This window comes from Mirounga angustirostris, unplaced genomic scaffold (assembly GCF_029215605.1).
Source record: "Mirounga angustirostris isolate CCGP_5_RB_7025 unplaced genomic scaffold, mMirAng1.0.hap1 SCAF_1, whole genome shotgun sequence".
Classification (NCBI taxonomy): Eukaryota; Metazoa; Chordata; class Mammalia; order Carnivora; family Phocidae; genus Mirounga; species Mirounga angustirostris.
The window spans coordinates 150,853,881-150,877,491 of NW_026991709.1; the positions used below are offsets into that span (position 1 = coordinate 150,853,881).

The following is a 23,611-nucleotide window of genomic DNA, read 5'->3' on the forward strand; positions in this document are numbered from 1 at the left end:
ATGCAAGACTTTGATAGTATTTCTATCTGGGTGGTGGAATTATAAATACTTTTTCGTTCTTGTTTTTATCTGTATTTTCTCATTTTCTATATGGAGTACATTTCCCTTTTGTAATGAGAAATAAGATACGGCATATTTTTGAAAGGAAGTGCAATTATTTTTGAAGAATTATAAAAATAAGGTCATGTTGAGATGAGAGGAATCACCCTGGTGGTGTGGTTTCGGGAGTTCCCACTGTGGGGAATTTGTGGTTGGGGTCCGGAGGGTGAGAGCCTGGGGCAAAAAAGGTGACAGCAGCTCTCCCCCATCTCCACGCACCATGACCTTGGCCTCAGTAGAATGGAGAGTGTTATCCTGGAGGCCAAGTCCTGCCAATTCCGCCAGGTGCCAGCTGCTCACTCGCTCCATGCCGCACGCCCTGTGCATGCTGACATGCACGGCGGGCTTTGTTTTGCTTTCCTGGAACAACATCCTTTGAGGTGGGGCGTTCTTCCGGGTTACTCAGAGCACATTCTGCAGCAGACCTCATAGACTATTCCATCTCAGTTACCTCTGGTTGGCAAGGGAAAAGTGCCCAAAGACTCCCCACCCCCAACCCCTCCTTTTTTTTCCCAAAATTTAGTGGATAGCTTTATTGCTTTCTAGATTCCAAAGTCTTTTTTTTTAGAGAGAGAGAGAGAGAGAGAGTGAGAGTGCACATGCACAGGCAAGAGTGGGGGGTGAGCAGAGAAAGAGGGAGAGAGAATTTTAAGCAGACTCCCTGCGGAGCACTGAGTCCCATTCCGGGTTTGATCTCAGGACCCTGAGATCATGATCTGAGCTAAAATCAAGAGGCGGACACCTAACTGACTGAGCCACCCAGGGGCCCCTCAAAGTCTTTTTTTTCAAATCCAAGTTTTTTGAGCAGAGTTTCTCAGTCTCTGCACTAGTGACATTTGCAGCCTGATAATTCTTTGCTGCGCGTGTGTGTGATGGGCTGTCTTGTGCACTGGGGCATGGTTAATATATCCCAGCCCTCTATTTGCCTGATGCCGTTGGCACCCTCTGTCCAGAATTGTGATAACCAAAAACAACACCAGGCTTTGTCAAATGTCCTGGGAGATAAGTCTGCTAGATAAAATAAAGTCCAGTTAAATTTTAATTAACAAATTATTTTTTTAATATATGAATACCTCAAATATTGCATGGGATAACTGTGTCCCAAATATTGCCTGTCACACTTACACTAAAAAATCATTGGTTGTTTTTCTGAAATTCAAATTTCTTTTTACTTGCTAAGTCTTGAATCCCTACCTGGGAGGTAAAATCGCCTTCTAGTTGAGAACCACGGATGAAAGGCAGCAACTATTTTCAGCCCTTTTTTATAGCTAAGGAAAATGAAGCTTTTGGGGAGGGAAGTCCTCAGTTTTTAAGGTTTAAGTCCTCATGGAGACAAGGGTAGAGAGGAAATCTGAACCCAGTTATCCTGATAACAAATTCCCTCTTCCTTTCTGCACACAGAGCTACTTGTCTTTTCTCCTGGGAGGCTGAAAACTGAGAGACCCCTGGGATCAGAACCCCTGGATATGTAGCCTGTGCTCAAGATCACCAAGAATTAGGTTCTTGCCATATGTTCTCTGTAACACAACAATCCCTTCAAGTTAGTTATTATTCCACACTTAACAGGTGGAAAATTAAGGTTCAGAGAGTTTAAGCAATTTACCCAAGTCTATTTAGCTGGTAAGTGGTAGGGCTGCAATCCTAAAGCAGGTCTGACTTAATCCATACTCAACATTGCATCTCTGGCTGATGTCCTTTGTTTATTTATTTCTTCCCCACAATCAATTAGGTTTCACTGAAATCTTTTAGCTATATTTTCTCATTGCATCATGGTAGCAGATCTTTGATCCATCACATTTAAAAATCAGGGATAAAAGGATGAACTGGTTCAGAACTCTTTTCATTTTTAAAAAGATTTTACTTATTTATTTTGAGAAAGGAAGAGAGAGCATGAGAGAGAGGGAGAGAGAGCACGAGCAGAGGGGAGGGGCAGAGGGAGAGGGAGAAGTAGACTCCCCGCTGAGCAGAGAGCCCGATGCGGAGCTTGATCCCAAGACCCCGGGATCAAGACCTGAGCCAAAGACAGACGCTTAACTGACTGAGCCATCCAGCCGCCCATCAGAACTCTTTTCAAATACTATTTCAGACAAAAACCAGGTAGTGTAACCACCCAGTTTGTTTTTGGATATGGTGCCTGCCATGTGAGAAGTCTACCAAAAGAACAGAGAGGCAGTGGTTAACCTGGACAAATCTGCAGGCTTTATCATCAGTTTCTGAGACATTAAGAGTTGACTCCCTGTTAACATTTTTTTTAAAGAAAATATGGCATACTTTGGCTCTTTGTACTCAATGGGGAGGTCTAAGACTTATAATGAGTTTGGTAGGAAGCCTACCTCAAAGGCCACATTCTTTATGGAACTTTCATTGACCTCTTCCTCCTCAGGTAGAACTATTGTTCCCTCAGCTGGGTTTTCCTGGAACTTTTAATATGCATTGGTGCATGTATTTACAAGTGTATGTGTATCCCCAATTATTTATTAAGCTTTCCATATTTATTATCTATGGAAAGAAAGATACATATATATGCAAGAGACAAAGTTAGAAATCTTATGAAAATTTAAAATGAGCTATTTTCTCTATTTCTGTACTTCATTTCTCTTTCCCAGGTACCTATGGTAAGGCCTCCCACATAAATCTTAGTGACTTGCTGAGTTAAGAGTGTCGCAGAATTAATTAACTAATTAATTTTTGTTTTTCTTTTTTAGGTGTCCTTTGTTGGGAATATAGTTCTTTTTAAAATTTTTTTATTTGTTAAAGATTTTATTTGTTTATTTGAGAAAGAGAATGAAAGCTTGCACGCGTGGGAGAGAGAGAGAGAAGGAGCAGGGGGAGGGGCAGACTCCCCGCTGAGCAGGAAGCCTGATGTGGGACTCGATCCCAGGACCCTGGGATCACGACCTGAGCTGAAGGCAGATGCTTAACCAACTGAGCCACCAGGCACCCCAAGAGTATCACAGAATTTAGTCAGGAAGATCCTTAGTGCCTTGTGACTTAAAATGTGGCCCACAGATCAGTATAATTGGTATTACCTAAGACCCTGTGAAGAATGCAGAATCTCAGGATCCAACCAGACCCACTAAATCAGGATAAGCATTTCACCGAGACTTCCAGGTGATGTGCATGCATATTCAATTTCTGCGAAGTCCTGCCTTTGAGACCAGTAGCCTAAAGATGGCAGATATATAGTATATGTACCGAAGAAGCGCTTCATTTTGTATACATGGCAGATACCACTCATCAATCACAATAATTTTCTCACTGAGCAGCTTTAGAAGTTTCTCTGGGCAATCACTGCCAATCAATTAGTATGGAAGCCAATTTGCACCCCCCCCTTCCCTGATCCAGCCCAACTCTCTCATTTTACAGATAAAGAAACGGGCTTAAAGAAGCAAAGTGATCTGACAAACATTACACTGTTCCTTCACAGCAGAGCTGTGTTAAACTCCAAGTGCCCAGCCCCCTGTTCAATGTTCTTGTCTCACCATGCTGGGAAGTTAGGCAGACATAGCTCAACCCAGGACCTACAATTCTTTCTCACCATCCCCAAAAGAGCCCTAGGTTACCTGTCACTGTCCTTACAATGTGGTGTACTGGAAAGAGCTTGAGCTTTGGACCGAGAGCAAGGCAGCTTAAACTGCCCCCAAACTTTAGATATCACTCAATACTTAGAAAGTTTTCTGCTAACGGGGAAAAAAGGGAACATATTTTCCATCACAGTTGAACTCTAGTCATGGGACCCTGATTAAAAATAACCCATCCTATCTCTCCCTTACTTCACTTGAATAAGATGGGTTCCAAGTTTTCCGGGAAACTCGCTAATAGAGTAATTCACCAGTGACTCAAAATGCCATTAAGCAAGCAGAAAGGGCCACTAAAAAATGGGAAGACCCCTCGGCCATCTTTCCCTGCCTATATTCTCCACTCCTTGCTACACTAACATCTTTCCAACCCCCTCTTAGCTTAAAAAAAAATTAATGGCATTCATTGTTTATAAATGCTTCTGTTGATCTTTCCTATTTCGGTTCCTGACTGCTAGTGGAAAAACTCTCCCTACTTCCCCCGCCCCTCACCCGCACTGAGCTTTAAAAATAGCAATGGGAGTTGGGTTGGCTCGGGGCTTTGTGTTTGGAGACCATAGCCTTTGCCCTCTGGGTCATTAGTTCACATCGTAATACCACGGCCACCAAAATTTCCTTCTCTTAAGTGTGTTTGGCTTCAAATGTTGAGAGAAGACATCCTCCTCAATGATCACTTTCCCATGACCATTTGGGAACTATCTGAACTTGACACCCTTATCAACCCTACTGATAATCACTGCACAGGGGAGTGATTATCTCTCTTGTCTGGGGTCTGAGGTTTTTACAGTCCCGTTTGCTTTCTTCAGAACTGTTCTAGCTTAAGGCTTGAGAATTTGCACTTCTTAGGTCTCCCCAGAATTGATAGGCCAGTCTAGGTTCTACTCCCTCTCCCCATCCCCAAAGTGTTTGCCTAGGAATTTGGCATACTGTTAATATCAACCTTTTGTACATAAAGATGGCTTTAATAACAGTTTTTGAGTTTCATAGTCCACAAAGAATATTCACGTGGGTCACTCTATGTAGTTGTCAGTAAATTCTAAGAAATAGATAGGTATTGTAATTTTCAATCTGTTTGAAAGACATTTGGTTTGAGAGACGGTCCATCAGCTGTCCGAGGTCACTCGATCTGCTAAGTGCAGAGCCAGAATGCCATACCCACCCCGATTCCTCCGCACCATTCCTCCTCTCTCTTGCTCTCTCCTGCAGGTCCGCATTTTGAGTCTGTTTGCAAAGATTCTCTTACAGATGTTCGCTCATACCACTGATGATGACTGCTGGGGTAATGAACAAAGTACCGCTTTCTACAAATCTGATAGGACAAAACCTCATTGCTTCTTTGCTTTTATTGGCTCCTGGAGGTTTTAGAGTAAGTGTCAAGTCAGAGAAGCGTGAGTGTAATTCTTTAGGCAATGAGATAGTGAAGCATTCCTGAGAAAAGCAATAATTCGATGTCAGTTTGTTTTCAGATGAGGTTTGGCAGCAGTGTGTAAAGTAGATGAGGAGGTAGAGATGGAGAGAAAGAACACGACTGGGGTAATTCTTGAAATAGTTCATGTGAGATGTGCTGGACGAAGCCTGGGCTGGGGTGGGAGCAATGGGGGAGAGAAGAGGGGCCTGATCTGACCACAGAGAAGTCACAGAGTGCGTGCATGGATGGGGTTTCTGGATGAAGGGGCCAGGGAAGAGTCAAAGATGGCCTGGAGGTTCTGGCCAGGAGCTGAGAGCATGCAGGTGCTACCTGCCCCAACAGGAGAGGTCCTCAGTGCCGTGACAGCTTTTATGAGGAAAGGAGCTGCTCTGTGCCACTGTGGACATATTTAAGCATGTCAGCATTGCCAAGGCATCTGGGCAGCCAAGTTCTGGCTGCTGAAGTGAGAGGAAACAGGGAGAAGCAAGGAAAGTTACTATAAGTGGACACTACTGTTTTTGGGTCCTGTCTCATTTAATCTTTATACCAAACCTACCAGATCGGCATTTTTTATTTCTATCTTTAAAATAAGAAAATGGATGCCCAGAAAATGTTCCTTAAAATGTCCTTTTCAAACAGGGATAGCAGGCTGATCTCATGCAAAGTGATATAGGCCTTCTGGATCAAACTGAGTCAGGCTGGTTCACTGTCCTTCCTCAGTTTTAATAAGTCATTCTGGTTACTTCTCTTTATGGCCTTAGAACAGGGTAAAGGTGGTGCCTGGATGTCGTGGGCAGGCTGAAGTGACGTGAATTCTTTAGACAACATTCTTGCTGTGGCAATGCAAGCATGCATTTCCCTGACTGAAGGTATGAGTGCATGCGTGGTGTGTACATGTGTGCACTCCCACATCTCATTTGTTTGTTGTTATGTTGTTGGGGTGTGGAGGAAAGGGTCATGAGAGGCTTTTGGATTTTCTTTCCAGGTAAGTTTAGCATGTGACAGAACAGTCTATGCTTTGTTTTTTCTCCTTCAGCAACCAGGTGGTGTTTGATCAGCTACTAAGAAATTGCTTTAGTAGGGGCGCCTGGGTGGCTCAGTTGGTTAAGCGACTGCCTTCGGCTCAGGTCATGATCCTGGAGTCCCGGGATCGAGTCCCGCATCGGGCTCCCTGCTCGGCAGGGAGTCTGCTTCTCCCTCTGACCCTCCCCCCTCTCATGTGCTCTCTCTCATTCTCTCTCTCTGAAATAAATAAATAAAATCTTAAAAAAAAAAAAGAAATTGCTTTAGTAGTATTTAGCCATGTAGGTCTCCCCACCTTGCCCCCCCCCCCCACCCCATCCGCAGTCCTGAGTAACTGGATCACAATGCACAGGTGTCTCCGATACACACACACACACACACACACCACACCCTGCTTGATGCTTTGAGCCCCAGACACACACAAGGAGCTGCCCTATATTTTACTACCAGCCTAGTTCTGTCATCTTATGATGCAGTATCCACTGTGGCTGACAACCAACGGGACCATCCTAAAGTAGGTCAGTGGAACATTCTCCATTAAGGCAGCTGAATGGAAGTTCAGGCTACACATTTTCCAACAGGTCTGCATCTCCTGTGTTCACCTGAAGATGGCCTGTTCCCATGGTTCCCCAGCCTCCAAACACAGAATTAACAATGGGTCCAAAGGCAGGCGGCCTCTCTACATTTGTCTGTCATGGCTTGGTCTGAACCTCAAACAGGAAGGCATGAATCAGCAGCATCATAGTCAGGAAAAGGTTCTGCGGCTTCAGCTTTAGAAAACTCTCAAAGCATATCCAGGATTCACAGCAGTGTCCACTTTCTGACTGCTCAAACTCTGCCTTCAATGATTCCTCCTTCTTTCCTTCTGCCCTGGGCACCTTTTTTATTTCTTGGTGGATGGGTCAAGGGGAAAATGTATGAAGCACAGTGGGTCTTGGGAGAACACGGAAACACACATATTCAGAACATATTTGCTATGGTATTACTATACCTACCTGGCGATCCATAGGGAAGGCCTAAAAATTAAACAAAAGACCACCTGAAATTATCACTCCACCGCTCTAGTGGGTTATTTACGCAGGGAAAATACTGTCCTGTGTTGCCCTTTCTTTCTGCTAAATTATGATCTTAAAAGGCTCCTAAAATACAAATCTCTTCTTTGGGGTACAAAAAACATTATTCTTCTGGGAGATCATTGCTATGCCATGATTCAAGAAATCACCAAACCGTTTGCAGACATCATGATCTATAACTTAAGACGGACTGTCTCTGTCCTTTGTCTGACTTCCCCCCAGATTGTAACATGTAAGACTCTGGTCCATTACTAGTAAAATAAACACTTGACAGGAATAAAATCTCACATTTTCTTTGTAACACTGATTAAACAGTGGCAGTGTCTGGCACTTGAGAAATTTTTATTTTCTGGAGACCTTTATGCATATAAAGATTCTTCCTTCACCACTTGGTCCCTTTCTTTTTCTTCCTAGTCATGAGATGTTTAAGGATGGGATAGAGGAGGGAGGCAGTGTCCACGTTTTCCTAATACCAGCCTATGTGTACATCATGAAAAACAGATTTAGGAACATCTGCCTAAGTATGACCAGCCTCCTACTCATGTCTAGACAAATTAGACTCTGATAGTTCCTCTGGCTTCCTGGCTTCCCCAAACTGGTCCCCAAATGGGGTTCAAATATTCTCCCAACAGTGATCTGGCTTCAGGACATGCCAGTTGGGTCCCCTGGATGGGGGTGGGGGGAAGGCCTTGGAAAGCTAGTGACAGCATCGCGAGGCCTGTTAAACCCACCCTGTCAGGGGCGCCTGGGTGGCTCAGTTGGTTAAGCGACTGCCTTCGGCTCAGGTCATGATCCTGGAGTCCCTGGATCGAGTCCCGCATCGGGCTCCCTGCTCGGCAGGGAGTCTGCTTCTCCCTCTGACCCTCCTCCCTCTCATGCTCTCTGTCTCAAATAAATAAATAAAATCTTAAAAAAAAAAAAAAAAAAAAAAAACCCACCCTGTCCACCAAACACCACAGTCTGTCACTGAAGGAGGCCCAGTGCACCTTCAGCTGAAAGTGGCAAGGGTTCCTTCTCAATTCCTCCAGGTTCTGGAAAACGTCCATCCCCTTTCCTTTGCTACCTCCCAGTCTCTGCACTTGAATTCATGAAGGTGTGAGATGTCAGCACTGGGCCTGGCACACAGCTGTGCTCAGTGTCTAAAGGATACATGGTTATTGAGATTACCTGCAGTTCTACCTTCTCATTTCTGAATATTTTGCTTTGTGTATAGCAAAAATGATCCTAGCCATAATTCTGATACTATTATTTCTGATTGGTTGAGGACTCATTTATCTATTCATTCACTCATTTAATAAACTTGCACTGAGCAACCCCTACAGCTTGGTGCTGAGGATGCTGCAGAGAATGCATGCACCACAGCGTTCACCCTCTGTAAGTTATGCTGTCACACTTGCCCTTCGTCAATGAACGTGACCGCATTCCATAACCTGCCCCCTTTCCACAATGCCTTAGGGAAAGGCACATTTTGGAGGATTATACTATATTAAACAAAAGACAATTAAAAGCAGCATTTGCTTTGGGTTGACAACAAAATACAAGAAGTCCTGATATTACGATAAAGGAGTCAAGAGGAGAAATAAAACAAAACAACAAACAAAACCCTGGAAGAATAGCGTAGGGGATATAGGGAAGCAAGAAATAAAACTTCACCATCTAGTAGAGGTGGTACCGGACAGAATCGCCACTCCCGATGATCTAATTACTGTCATAAAGCAGCAATTCCCAGATTTTTGAACTTCCCAGACTGAGAGGAAAGGGGAGGGTGTACCACTAGCTTCAATGGAAGCAGAGTGGGCAGCGAGACAGAGACACAGGACACGGCTGAGGGACATTTCATAGAAACTACAAGAAGCGCTGAGGTGCTCACCAATCTGCCTCCATCTGCAAGAGATTCATTAGCCAAGCAAGTGGGGCCCCTGGCAATTCACTCCCATATGCTTTTGGTAGTGAAAATATACACTGAACAACCGAGGAACAAACAAGAGCTGAAGAATAGAGATGTTATGTAACTATAGAACAGGTGGTAAATACTGAAATCAGTTAAAACTAGAAATGTCTAAATAGATGTATAAATCTTATTATAAAATGTATATCTATCTTAATATTTATTCTCAAAGGTCTGACTTTAAAACATTGGAATAACAATAAAAGTCTGAATTAACAAGAGTGGCATACTTGAGTCAGGGTTAAAAGTTTGGTTAAGTTATGGGGCGCCTGGGTGTCACAGTCAGTTAGGTGTCCAACTCTTGGTTTCAGCTCAGGTAGTGATCTCGGGGTTGTGAGATCAAGCCCCATGTTGGGCTCCGTGCTCAGCATGTAGTCTGCTTGGGTTTCTCTCTCCTTCTCCCTCTGCTCCTTCCCCTCATGCTCACTTTCTCTCTCTCTCTCTCAAATAAATAAATAAATCTTTAAAAAAAGGTTTGGTAAGTTATCTGGAATAATAGAGAAATCAAAATGCCAGATTTATTTTTACTTTTTAGTAACTTGACAAATGTAGAATAAAGAGTGTTTATTCAAAGGTAATCAGTAGGAGAAGAGTGTATTATATATCTTCCAAAACACAGGAGGTTATAAAAGGAAAGAACACACAAACCACACATGACTAACACACACACACATACACACATGAAATGGAAGGACACAGAAAACACAAAATAGAAACTACACAGTAATAGTTTCTCGTTTCCCTTCCTTTAAGAAGGAAAGGCAAATATTTCACTCACAGCAATGAATGTGAATCCATAAATCTCTTTTATTTTAGAATAAAAATTCAGGTTGGGGAATAAAGGAAATCTAAAATCCAATTATGTTTATTTGCAAAAGCAGCATTTAGATAACATGACCAAAAACGTTTAAAGTCAAAAGTAGGTAAAGGCAAATATAAAACAAAAACCAAACTAAGGTGGAAGTATGACCATAACAGTGGGAGTTCAGGACACTAGTATTAGACAGAATGGGATGGCACTCTATTTGTATCTGGATATAATTCGAAATGAAGAAGATATCCCTGTTATGACCCTTTGTGCACTGAGTAACATTGTGTTAAAATATGCAACACGAAGGGGAAATGAAGAGGAAGATCACGGAGGAGGAAACAGGGCTTCTGTGTCAAGTTTCCTTTTAGGCAGGCTGTAGCCTCGATATACCTGGAAATAACTTTCAGAGGGATTAGGAATTTTCCATGTTCTTCCCCTATTTTCTAAGGAGATTTTATTTATTTATTTGACAGAAAGAGAGAGAGAGCATGAGTAGGGGGAGGGGCAGAGGGAGGAGGAGGGAGCAGCAGACTCCCCATTGAGTAGGGAGCCTGACATGGGGCTCAACCCAAGGACCCCGGGATCACGACCTGAGCCAGAGGCAGATGCTTAACCGACTGAGCCACCCAAGTGTCCCTCCTATTTTGGTTTTAGTTGGCTTCTATTTCTGTGGGTTGGTATTTGAAGGCAGACTCGTCTTTTTCCCACCCACGAACTCCCATTTTCTAAATACTCAGTGTGTGCAGGGTGTGTGCTAGTTGCCATGGGAACGGGCACATAAATGAGACCTGGTCATGTCTTCAAGTTGCTCACCGATGTCTAGTCTGTTGGAGGAATGATACACAAGTTCAGAGAAACAGTGGTCACCAAAGAACTCGAGGAAGCACCGTAACTGGGTGCTTCTGGATAGATTTGGGACCAGAGTTGATGGCGAGAAGCAGGAAAGAAGGGCATTTGGATGTTCCACAAGGAATGGCAAAATGTCAGCATGCTGAAAATGGGCTCCAAAAACACTTATTAGGACCTTCCCCAGGGAGTAGGATGTCTGAGGGAGGGTGGTGAGAAATACGGTAACATCCTCTCCACCTCCCTCCTCTTGTTCTATCTTCTCTCTGATCAAGGATCTTTACATTTTAAGAAGGTGATGATGTGCAGGCCCCATGTGATGCTCCAGAGCTGAACACTAGCCCTTAGACCCTAGTTGCTTCTACTTCTGTGTGAGACTCCAAAAAACCTCCTTTCTTGGAGCCCACCAGCATCCATTTCTGCTCAGTCTTTGCTGGAAGGAATGTGGATTACTTTCTCATGTAAGGAATTTCCAGTGAGAGATTTCATAAAATCCTTAGCACCTGGCAGCAGGCATCACATTTTAGGAAGCTGACAGAAGACGCCAGCTTAAAAGTATTTTGTGCCCCTTTCCTTGAAAGGCGCTGGGTGTGATGTTCTCTGAGAACACTGGACCTGAACTGAAGTCTTAATAACTCTTTAACGAATTTGCCTTTGCAAGCATTGAAAAGGCTCTCTGAATTATGTACACTAAAGAGGTACAAGCCAAAAACTGTTAAACAACAGCCAAGTGGAATTAGGGAAAAGTAGATGTTGGGAGAGAGAACTCTGTAGTTATAATCCATTTGATCCACTGTCTGTTCTCCACTGATAACACCCGGTAGCTTTCAGAAGAGCAGGACTTCAAAATGCTAATGTGTGCTGTCAATATCCAAAGGGAATACAGTGTACAGCATTTTCCAAACATATACTTTATTGTGGAAAATCCCCCACTCCCCAAATCTGTAGGGCTTCTGGAATTATTTTTAGAAGCTCTCCCTTTTAAAGTCTTCCATCATTGGGCACTTGGGACCCTGGGTGAGTTTAAACCCTCTTCCAGATGAGATCTGTTCAGCCGTTTGAGGACACTGACCACGTTCCCCAAAGTCTCTCCACGCCAAACGTCGCCACGTCCTGCAAACATTCCTCATCTGGTAGGGTCACAATCTCCTTACCCCGCTTGTGCACTAGTTTTACTGACTTTCTGTTACTAGAGTCAACAGGATTCTCTCACCCGGGTCAGCTGAGCAAAGAAGACAAAGAATTACCTCTATTGGACTGGGCATTATACTACCATTCCGTCCTCTACAGAAAAGTAGCAGTTAAGTTAGTGCTACTTTGAAGCAGTTAAAATACCAGAAGTGAACAATCCTCTCCGACAAAGCACTGAGGTCTGGGTACTGCATTTCAACATGGATACATACCATGACCCAAAGGAAAGGATCTATTTGAAACTTAAGAAAAAGGTTCTACAGAGCATTTGTATTTTCTTATCTATTAGCTGTACAACTTCTAAAACAGTTGTCTGGCTAAGTGATTGATGGCACCTCAGAGTTTTAGTTCTATTCTGAGAATACACAGATTTGACATCTGCTTTTCAATATTCCCCTTGATTTCTGTATGGCCTTTCCCATCAAGAGACAACTTCATTGGTGGGCAAACACTGCCTTGTCTTTTTAGTTTTATGTACATATGTATGAGTGTGTGTACGATTTTTTTTTTTCTATTCAAGGTTTGGTTAAGGTTTTATGGCTTTTCTGAGCAATCAGATGAGGTCAGGAAACAGTTAAACTAATGGTCAAACAAGAGCATAGCAGAAAGGTCCTGGACTCAGTGTAATGTAATATTTCCTCATATAATGTTACCATATTACCATTTGTTATGATAGTAACACAATGTTATTGGTACAATGCCAAGGTCCCTCTGCATTTTATATTCATTCATAATGGAGGATGTTTTTATACTGCATCTACGTTTACAGATGTCGTGATGCTACTGGTGCCTTGTCCAGATCTGGTTTATCATGCTGATGTTGTGACTGTGGGCTGCTAATAGCTCACAGGTGCTTCTGTTCAGAGAATAAACCGTTCTGAAGACTGAGTGACAGGAGATACAGGCCGGCCCCCTCATCTCAAGGTGGGACTATCAGGTAATAGCAATCTGTGTCCCAGAGCTCCCCACGGGTGGTATCAGTTTGAAGCCAACTCCAACCGAGGGCACATCCTTGCTTGGCTCCTTCCCCTGCCTCTTCTGCTGAGAGCAGCAGAATCTGAATCCTCTCCTGAGGGCACGCCCCACAACAAACCACCTTCACAAGCATCTCTATCTCAGGCTCTGTTTTAGGGATGCCGACCTGAAACAAAGTCATTATTACTTTCCTCTGTGGTTGCCACCTGGAGAGTTTGAAAGCAAATGATTCTTCGTGCAGTGACTCTGTAAGCAACTTGAAATTGTAAGCAATGAAATCCAGCTGTTTTGCTAAATATTTGTTTAGGAAATATGAGCCCATTTAATATGCTGTCTTCTAAGTGGATGCTAACTAAGAACATGTAGTTAATTTAAAAATCGTTATGGAAACAATGTATCTGACAGTAAATAGGATGGAGTCCTTTGGAAAAACCTCCTTAATTGATGGAGTAGACTCATACATTGAGTCAGTTATGTTAATAGTGCATGTTGGCTTGTTCAAGTCTCTGAAATTTCAAGGAGAGGCAGATTACCACAAGCAAATTCAATGCTCTCCTGAAATGAGGGTGCCATAGATGAAATACATTTAAGTTGATGTACAATGAAAAGGAGTCCCCACCCATAACAGTCCCCATCACCAAGGCTTAAGGATTGGAAGAGTGGATCTGCTTGCTGGATAAAGGATGCCCATCAAGCCAGGAGGATTCTCCTAGCCTAAGACTGGGTCTTCAGTCTTCTTGACTCAAAGGCTGGGAATTCCAGCATTGGGGCTGAGGTACACCTAACTGTCTATTTGTCTCTCCATGAAAGTTTGGGTTGACCATCTTTGGCTTGCATAGCTAAGTTTTCTGGAAAGGGACAGTCTAAGGAGGTTATCATAAGGGGTAGCCACGTCCTGGAGGCAAGATTAGACTTGCAGAAGAGCCTGCCACAGTGCCTGCTCAACCCAAGGGCCTGGGGGCCACATTGGTGGGGGAGGTGCAAATCCAAGGGCAAAGGCGAAGCTGGCAACAGGGAACGAGTTATAGAGTGAAAGAGCTGAGGAAATTAGAAACTCAGAGCCAGGGAATGAGACTGGGGTCCTAGTCTACTTTTCTTAGTCACTTTCTTGTGGCAAATGTGTAGCCTTTCCAGCTTTAGGGCTCAGGCAGTCAGGCGAGGAACAAATGTGAGGCTCTGTCAACCAAACTGTGTGTGTCCATTCCAACTCAGAAATCCTAGACAGTGAGAACGCCAGATTCCTTTTATTTTTAAACAAACATCCATCATCTAGGAACCTCACACATGACTTCTGACTTTTCTTGGCCATCATTGTATAACCTTTGGTTCTCAGTTGAAAGGAAAACAAAAACTGCTCTAATATATTTTCTAAAATGTCACTCTCAGGGGATAGCAGCAGGTGGCCTTTCCCCAGAACTTGGGATATGAAGAAGAGCTGGGGCTTGAAGCAAGCAAATCTGCAGGTAATACCTGTGGAGACAGGAGGCTAAGTTTGAAGAGCAAGGAAAGGGAAGGAGGGCAGATCAACTGTGCTCTGGGATCACCTACCAGCATGACCCCTGCCTCCTTTCGGGAAGTTAGAACATTTGCCAGTCTCTGCTTCACACGTTGCTTGCTCTCTTCACCTCCTCTCCCCTTTTCTCCCACCTCATATAGAGCTCTTCACTAATTCTCCTTCCTCTTTCCTAGAAGGAGTCTGCTTGCTTTCCTTCTCTTTCATCTTTGAAAAGAGCAGAGTGCCTGGCTGACTCTTTTTTTTTTCCCCCTCTGTCTTTTTAAAGATAAAATGGCAGCTAGGGTATAAATTTAATTCTAATAAGGGGGAAGATATAGTAAGGTTCTCTTTAGCACAGGGCGCATCTTTTTTGTGATTTTCAAAATGGAGTCCTTCGAAATTGTGGCTGGTACTTGAGAAGTTTCTAAGTCCCCCGCTCCCCAGGATAATGATTGTGACATTCCTCAGAGGCAAACTCATTTCTGTTACTCATTTTAAAAACACACGTTCCTTTGTCTTTTCACACTCGTCACAGTGAGATTTAAAATAGAGACACATCATCACCTATTTAAGGGTTATGAATAGCACTGCCTTGAAAAGGCCTGGTGGGAATTTATAGGGAATTGAAAGTGACGCAGCAGACTTGGAAGACAGCTAGGCAGACAGGAAAACGAGGTTGGAGGCCAAGCTGCCTCCATATCCTGAGCACGGGACATGAGACCCTCTTCCCGCCACGCTCACAGTCAGAGTCAAGGCATCACTTCCAGATGGAGAAGTGGAGTGGAAGGGTGGGACAGCCCCAAGACTTGGTGCCATCTACCTAACAAAAAAGTTTCAATGATCCAGAGGTCCCCTCAGTACTGCGGTAGGTTGGATGATTGACCTCAACTTCACCCCTCCCGTACCCATGTCTTTTGCCAGGTGGCTCTGCAGTCCCTGCTACTGGAGGTGTAGTTCTCCACCCCTTGTCATGGGCTGGGCCTACCCACACTCTGGAGGAATGCCACCAGATGGGATAGCGTGTCACCTCCTATCGGAGACCTTAAAAGCTCGGTATGTTTCCCCTTGTCCTTGCCATGGGAAGAACACACCCCGGCTAGCCCACTTGTCCAAAGAAAGGGTAAGAGATGAGCAATAGAACATGTGATAGCAGCCCAACCCCAGCTGATCCAAGGAAGTCTGAGTAAGAGTCAAAGAAAGCTACTCTAAGTGCTGGGGCTCGAGAGCACTCGTTACCCAGCAATACTGTGGAATCGACGAGTGACACAAACACTGCTCTGAAATGGGGCTTGGTCACAGGAAGAGCATGAATGACCGTGACTAGAAAGTGAATGTGAATAGAATACGGTTTTCTAAAGATGAGGACAGTCCTTGTGTTTATGGTCGCTAGATGGGCAAACATTGCTTCCCCGTTTGAACATCCCACCCCTTAACTGGGTCTTGGCCAGGGGTGAAGGGAACGACAGGATCCCGCCTTCCTGGCTGTACTGGAAACCACTGATACGTCCCAGTTCAGTGATGACAGACGTTGGCTTCTTTGGGAAGCACAAACATTTCAAAGACTATCAGACAATTAAGGAAGAAAAGACCTTCAGATGACCTCTGCCTGACACAAGTTAAACCACGCACTACTCACAAGGAAAGCCATTCATTCAGTCAAGTGCATGGCTTAAGTGGTTATATTCTCACTGAAATTTGCCTTTTAACTTTACCCCTTGTTCCCAACCCTCCCCTCTAAAGGCACATTGCATGAGTCTCTTAACTCTTCCAACATGGTACTTTCAAACACAGCCGCACATCCTAAATCTTTTCCACGCCAAACTCCCAGAGTTTCCTCATTCTTTTATTTTGACACACCACTCACCATTCTGATCACTCTCTTCCAGACACATACCTGCTTCTCCAGGTCCCTCATAAAATATGAAATGCAGAATTATAGACAATCCTTGACATGCACCTAAAACATTGCCATGTACATGAGGGACTAATTACTTCTTCTTACCTGGATGTTATTTTTTTTCCCATTATTTATGCCTATTAAGTTTAATTTCTTTTTCTGTAAAACTAATTCGGTTTATCCTCTGAATATATTTCTCTGCTTCAGGAGAGTAATGACTATTTTCTCCTCTAATAATGATGGTGATAATACCAACTCCAATGGGCTCATTGTACCAAGTACTCATGCCTGGTACTTCCCCTCTGCCAGTTCACTGATCCATTCAAAACCCCTGAGGGTGGTATTATCATCTCCCTATAAAATGAGGACCCAGGCTCAGAGAAGGTGAGTCACTGGCACTTGGTCACACAGCTGCATGGGGTTCAAGTCCAGCCTGATTCCATGCACATGGTCTTTCTACTGTCCTCAATCCCTTACACTGTTTTATCTGGAAAGGGAAAGGCTAATTATGTCATGGGAGCAGCCATAAGCAAAACATGGGTCAGCACTGTCCCCACTCTGTGCACTGAACAGAAAGGTGCCTCTTTGCCCACTCTGAATGAAATGCCTCTCACCATGTGACATGACACAGCCATCAGAGTGCCACGATCACATGATTGGCATCAAAGCCAGGATGGAAAGGAATCAACAGAGGCCAGTCCTGTGATCTTCAATCAGAGTTTTCTTCTACTGTTGTGGTGGACACGGTCGATGCTCTGCCCAGATACCCCTACTGCGTGCGCACAGGCAGAGGGATGGCCCCCTAAAGGTGTCTTTATCTTAATCCCCGGAACCAAAGAACACGTTATGTTACAAAGCAAGGGGAAACTGAGGTTGCAGAAGGGAGTAAGGTTGCTAATCAGGTGGCCTTGAGATGGAAAGATTATCCAGGTGGGTGTAGGAGGGAGAGTCAGGACCAGAGAGAAGGTGGTGTGAGAAAGATGCAACCTGCCATTACGACTTTGAACACAGAAGGGGCCACAAGCCACGGTGGGGGCCGTCTGTAGAAGCTGGAGAAGGCAAGAACGTATATTCTCCCTTAGAACCTCCAGGAAGGAATGGAGCTCCTGACGCTCTGATTTTAGCCCAGTGAGACCCACTGTGGACTTTCAACGTCCAGAAGTATAAGATAATGAAGCTGTGTTGTTTTCACCCATTAAGTTTGTGATACCCAGTTACAGTAGCAAAAAACCACTAATACACCAGAGGCATGTGTACTGGCTGCTAATGACTCAGAGCTACCCTTTTCTCCAGAAAATTGCCTTCAACAGAACATGAGCCACTTGGCCCAGGGGGTTCTGAAAGGGCCTCCGTCGTGGGAGGAGGAGGGAGGCCCACAGAGAGTAGGCTACGAAAGGCTGGCCTCAAGGAAGGACCAGCTGTGCAACCCATGCGCCAGCGCTCCTCCAGAGCTGGCTGAAGTAAGACTCCCACTGAGACCACTTTTGTATTCAGCAACTTCCCTGCCCCAATCCGCTTCCTCCCTCTCCCTTCTCCTGAGAGCGCCCCCTCAACCCATCACGTGCACCCAACTCCCCTCTCAGGCTCTGCTTCTAGGGAATCTGGCCTGAGACAACAGTCAGCCTCAGAAGAGATGCCAGGCTACAGGAAGCTGGTCCTGGAGGGGAAACGGTGGGGCTGGATGGTGTGTGTCAAGTATGTGTCAGGGTAGAGGAGACTAGAGGGCATACTGGCTTTTCCCCAGAGCCTTGCTGGGCCCTGGGCCCAGCTTGATCTTAAAAGTGTCCTTCCCTGAAGCATTCATGCCAAGCCGGACACTGTGGCATCCGGGCTGTAAGCGGGCGCCACAAAGTGGGGAAGGCCTCAGGGTGCTTCCAGGCGCTCCAGGAATTCGATGGGCTACACTTCTGGAGGGTCAGCACCATCTCGGGAAGACAGTCCACATCTAGATCTGGATCAGCCCTGCATTTTTCATTTTTCAGCCTCATTTCCAGTCGTGATACCCTTAAACTTCTCCTAACCGGGGGTGGGGGGTGGAGGGGTGGAGGTGGGGTTTACATCCTAACGCCCCCTGAGAGCAAACACAGGCCTGTGTTCTGTGGCCACTGGTCAATTACCAGGATTTACTGCTGCTCTTGAAACAACTGGTTTAAACTCACTCTGAAGAGGCAGGAGAGTATGAACTGTGGAAGTTCTGTGCGGGTGGCTCTGAATGGCCTACTTTTTCCTTGTAGCTGGGACATTTTATGGACCATTCTCTTCATCTGGGCACAACCCCTAAGACTCTCAGGCTGCTCCCATTTCTCTGAGGTACCATGAGTGAGTCCGTGCCAGGTCCAGACTTGTAATGGTGGCTCAATCACCTTTCCTGCCCGGTTCAGTGCCTCCCCCAGAATCATCCCTCTCACGCCTGTCTGTCCGGGTCATTCCCCTATAGTTCACCCAGCCACAGACTCCCTCTGCAGGCTACCCCAGACAGACAGCGCCATGCGCCCTGTAGTGGATGCTGTGACGTGTCACTCAGGTCCCCCCACGGTACTGAAGTGTTCCGTGCCCACCTACCCAGCGTCTTGGTTGCCTCCCACTGATTCCCTCTCTGCCCACTGCCCTTGGCTGGAAAGAGCTGCTATGTCCAGGATTATGCCCTCTCCCCAGGGGCTGCCTATACACAGTGAGAGGTGATGCCGGGGTACAAAGGCCCAGACCTCTAGCCTCAATGCAGATGACTGTCCAGGGCTCTTGGGGGATTAGTTGAAGGTGCAACTGTATCACCATCCAACTTCTCCCTCTGCCCAGTCCTGCTTTCCCTTCCCTGTGCACGATTGTTCTCCAGAACATTCCCGAACAACCTGCTCTCATGTACATCTCTGAGGCTCAGAATCTGTCCTGGGGCCTGGACTCGGGCTACACCACTCTCACTTGTCCTTCCTGGGGGTGCGGGGACCTGGAGGTAGGGGTGGGGGAAGCCTTACCCACGATCATGTGGTTGCAGACATCACAGAAGGTGGGCTTCTTGAAGATATGCTCCTGAAAGGCATGGGCCTTGCTGCCAGCCCCTGGGTACAGGCCGGTCCTGGTGGGTGTAGATGTCAGGCTTCCAGAAGCGGGGAGTGGGCTGGAGCTGGGGCTGACCTCAGCCAGCATGTCCCCCTGCAGCTTCACGTCGCTGTTGGTTCGCTGGAAGAAGTTGTCAGCGCTTTTGCTCCGTAAACTCTTGGTCTTGAAAGAAAGTGATCGTTTTAGTTTCTGGAGCTGCAATGCAATGACAGAACACTCTCTTACGATCGATCATGCAGACTCATGCTTGGGGGGTGAGGTCTGCTCCAGGCACTGCACTGTTCCAGCTGACACCCTCCGCCCCAAGGAGGCTCACAAATGTCCCTGTGTGGGTGGGCAAGGTCAGTGCCTAAAGGGTATGTGGCAGTCCCTTCTCCATCCCGTGCTGAGCCAGACTGCCCAGAGAGGCCCCAAGGTGCCTTTGCTTCTGCCCCTGCTCCTCCTCCCCGCCTCCTTGAGGTCCTACCAATGTGCTGTCAAAGTGTCCCATGACACTGAACTTTTGACACCATTTGCCTTCTGAATCGGAATCATTGGAAATATTAGGTGAATGACCTTCTGGGCTCAATGGCTGTGTCTGCCATGCCAGAGCCTCTGCCAGTCTTTCTCTCTGATGGTCACTTAGCAGCTACTTGTCTCTATACATGGCAAAGCAGAAGAGGCCACTGCCTCGAATCCATCTGGGTGAACTATCCACAGAACAGGAACCAGAAACTCTCAAGCCTGCTTGGGTCTGAAGCATATGGATGAGTAATATATGTGGATGTGTGTGTGTTTGCGGAGGACACGGCGTGGGATTACTTGTTTGACTTTCTCTGCTCTTCTCCCTGCCTTGCTGCTTGTTTTCAGCCATGGCAAACTGGATCATTTCTCCTTTGCCTTGGAACTTATGAAGAATTAAAACCTGGGTTTGGAGAACTAATTACTGAAAGGTCTGGGTTTGGTGCGGTCTGCACCACCAATCCAGCCTTCCTTACTGGAGCTAGCAGGATCTTTTGGAAATACAGATGTGAGCATGTGAGCCTGGTGTTTAAATCCTTCACAAGGTTCCCTTTGTTCTTAAATCTAAAGAAAAGCTCCTTGTCATGGGCTCCATGGACTGGCAGCTTCTGGGTCCCCATGACAGCTTGTAGCAACGTGTACCTTGCTCTGTCCACGCCAGCTACAGTGGCCCTTTGAAAGTCTGTGGTATTTACTATGCTTTCTCACTGCCACCCCTTTTGTGCATACTTCTCCCTTTGCCCAGATAAAGCAATAAAGCACTTAGTAGCTGCATGACCTGCAACAGGTCACTTTACCTTCAAGGTAGTTTCCTTCTGTCATTGACTATCCATGGGGACTCTGCCTGTTGTCTGGAATGTCTTTGACCCAAAGTTGCAGACAAAAAGGAGCTAAGCACACGAGTCTAATAAAGGCCCCCATCAAGTGTAGTCAAACACCTCTCCAGGACACATAAGATGAGATGATCTGGCCTTGCCGAGCCACGTCACCTCTGCATCAGCCCTCCAACCTCTTCCTCAGAAGACCAGGAAGATGTGGTCTTTTGTGCTTGGGGTAGACTGCAAAAATGCTATAATTTTCCTCCATTTCCCTTCCCCATTCACCTCTGCAATGTAACTTTGCAGCCCCACCCATCAAAGGTAGCATGTTTCCACACTCCTTGGATCTTGTTGGTTTGGGGAACTTGACCAGTAAAAGGTGCCAGAAGAAATTTTAAGCCAGTTCCAAGCCCAGACCTCAAGATGCCTTGCATGCTTTGTCCTCCCTCTTGTAAACCTGCCAAACTGCCTTATGAACCAACCCAATGTAGCCTGAAGGATGATGAGAGACACACAGTCCAGTCACCTCCCATCACATGAGTAAGACCACTGAAGCAGGGCTACCCTGTTTCCCTGTAGGGAATATAAGGGTCTAGAAGAGACCAGAACTGTCGAGCTGAGTCCCATCCAAATCGTCAGCCCACAGAACCATCAATTAAAGAGATGACTGGTGTTTGAAACCATTAAGTTGGGTATCTATTGTGTGTACACGGCAATACATCGCTTCTCCCCACCTTCCTGCCATGTGCTGGATTTTACTTCTTTCCCCCTGTGAGGTTGGCTGTGGCTGTGTGAAGCCAGCTCCCCACTTCAGGGAGCCATCTGGGGAGGAGGCCTTGTTGGGGCCCTCTAGAGGAGCTCCACTTAGCCAGCAATGAGGCATCATTAGCCAGAGACCAACAACACCCTATATTTAAAGGTCAGAAACAGTGGGTTGGCCAAGAACACTGTCTCTTTCCCTTTGCCCTATGGCCCAAACCCACCAGAGGCGCTATAGCCACCAAAGAAGGAAGAGAAGGAGGTGCTGGTGAGTTATTTTGGTGTTGTTCATTACTGTACCATAACCTAGCCTATCCTGACTGATATAGGGGAGCAGGGTCATGCGTCCTTGGGAGCCCTGCATTTATTGTGAAGAGGACCCTCCATCTCCAGCAAAGCTAAGTGAGAGCGGGCATGAGACAGCACTCACTGAGACAGAGCCACACCAGGGTGAGGGCCAGAAAGCCATAAAGGAGAAGAACAGACCTTCCTTACTTCGCATCCTTCCAGTTATTGCCTGGGCTGGTGCTGGAGGAAGGGGGGTTTAAATAGATAAGACTAGAGTTTTATTGTGGACAGATTTTAATAAAGTGACCAGGAAGTTAAGGAATCTGTGAAGATTTTGTTGTGGGCTTGGCAACCCAGGGCGAGGGTGCTTTATCAGAGCAAATATCATCATATAGAAAAATAAAATCCTGTCATGGAGTTCAGATGGTTCAATAAATTGGCTACTCTTGTCTCAGAAGCAGAACAAAAGCACCTATCCTAATTGTAATAATAGCAGGTGCATCCCCAGGTGATCCTTCTTCATCTTCCCAACCATCCAGTGAAGACACTGTTGTTTTACTCCTGTAGAAATGGCTGAGGGAGGTTAAGGGACTTGCCCAAGGTCACACAGCTCACATGAGTCAAGCCCAGGGTTCAGAATTAAATTTACCTTTAAGCCCCCATTCTTCACATTGGCAGTGATGGACAGGTGATGGAGAGGGAATAGAGGAGAGCTTACCCTTCACCCTCGGGGGGACAGAACTACTTTTGGCAGACAGTGAGAGTGGGAAAGGATGTGCAGTGAGAAAGCAAATCTGCTTTTTGGGGAGCTATTTCCCTTATTTTATATATTTCAAATTTCTTAAAAATAATAAAGGAGCATAGCTGTTTATCAAAGGGCAGACTTCCCTTTAAGGCTTCTCTGACAGACTCTGTGGATTCTGTTGCTAGGCCAGGGAAGGTCATGGGGTGCTGCCTACGTACGTCCAGTCTGGTCTTCCTCCTGTGCTCGTGTGCTTTATTTCTGCCTTCAGAAACTTCCATATATGGTATTCTGTGTTCCTTTGAAGTTTTAGCATGATGCCAAGACACCTGTAGCATTTTCCTTGTCCTGTGGGATGTGGCTGGAAACTGTGTCAGACTTTCAGAGCCTGCCTGCCTACAGAGTTGGAGAATTTGCCTTGGAAGCCAATGTAACATTACTTATTCAAGTGGGTAGCTTAAAAGAAAGGCCTACAAGTTAAACAAAGTCTGAGCAGTGAGCTCAAAGGAACACACTTTCTCTAATTATTCCCCAAAGAGTAGAGGCCAGATGGGAACATATAAAATACAGAAATAGAAGCAAACCCCGATAATAGCAGATGTCACAAAATGATTATCTTCCAGACAACACTGGCACAACCCAACTCCATTTTTTTAATAATAATAATGGGAGAAGGAACATATATTCTCAAGTACTTTGCCATGTGCTAGAAACTGCTCTATATATTTTAATTCATGTAATCATCCTGGTGATCTGATGAGTAAGAGATCATTCATTCATTCAATAATTCATTTAATAAATATTTATTGTGTTACTACTATGAGCCAGGCATTGGCCTTGGCTTTGGGGTTATAGCAGTGGAAAAAAGTAAAATCCTTCCCCTTAAGGTTTTAAGGTCTAGTGGGTGGAGACAGAAAGTAAATAAATAATAAAAGATGTATATAATATAAATTTGGGTAAGGATAAGAGACATGAAGGAAATAAAAGTGGAGCCAGGCTTTAGAAAGTGACAAGAAAGGCTTCTCTGACCGGTCACATTGGAGCAGAGACACATGAGAAGTGAGGGCATGAGCTACTTTGGAGAAGAACAATTTGGGTAGTG

At 45.4% G+C, this 23,611-nt stretch overlaps 1 protein-coding gene across 3 annotated transcripts in view; it reads right to left on the minus strand.

The window, feature by feature from the left end:
* The window catches only part of STAC (SH3 and cysteine rich domain), a 158,738-nt gene that overhangs the window by 77,495 nt on the left and 57,632 nt on the right, over positions 1-23,611 (minus strand). For 2 of the 3 annotated variants that reach the window (XM_045904073.3, XM_045904070.3), the window contains exon 2: positions 19,317-19,596. In XM_045904073.3, the coding sequence (XP_045760029.1) occupies positions 19,317-19,596 (280 nt within the window). The remainder of the gene's footprint in view (positions 1-19,316; positions 19,597-23,611) is intronic. The other variant, XM_045904071.3, reaches the window with a different exon arrangement.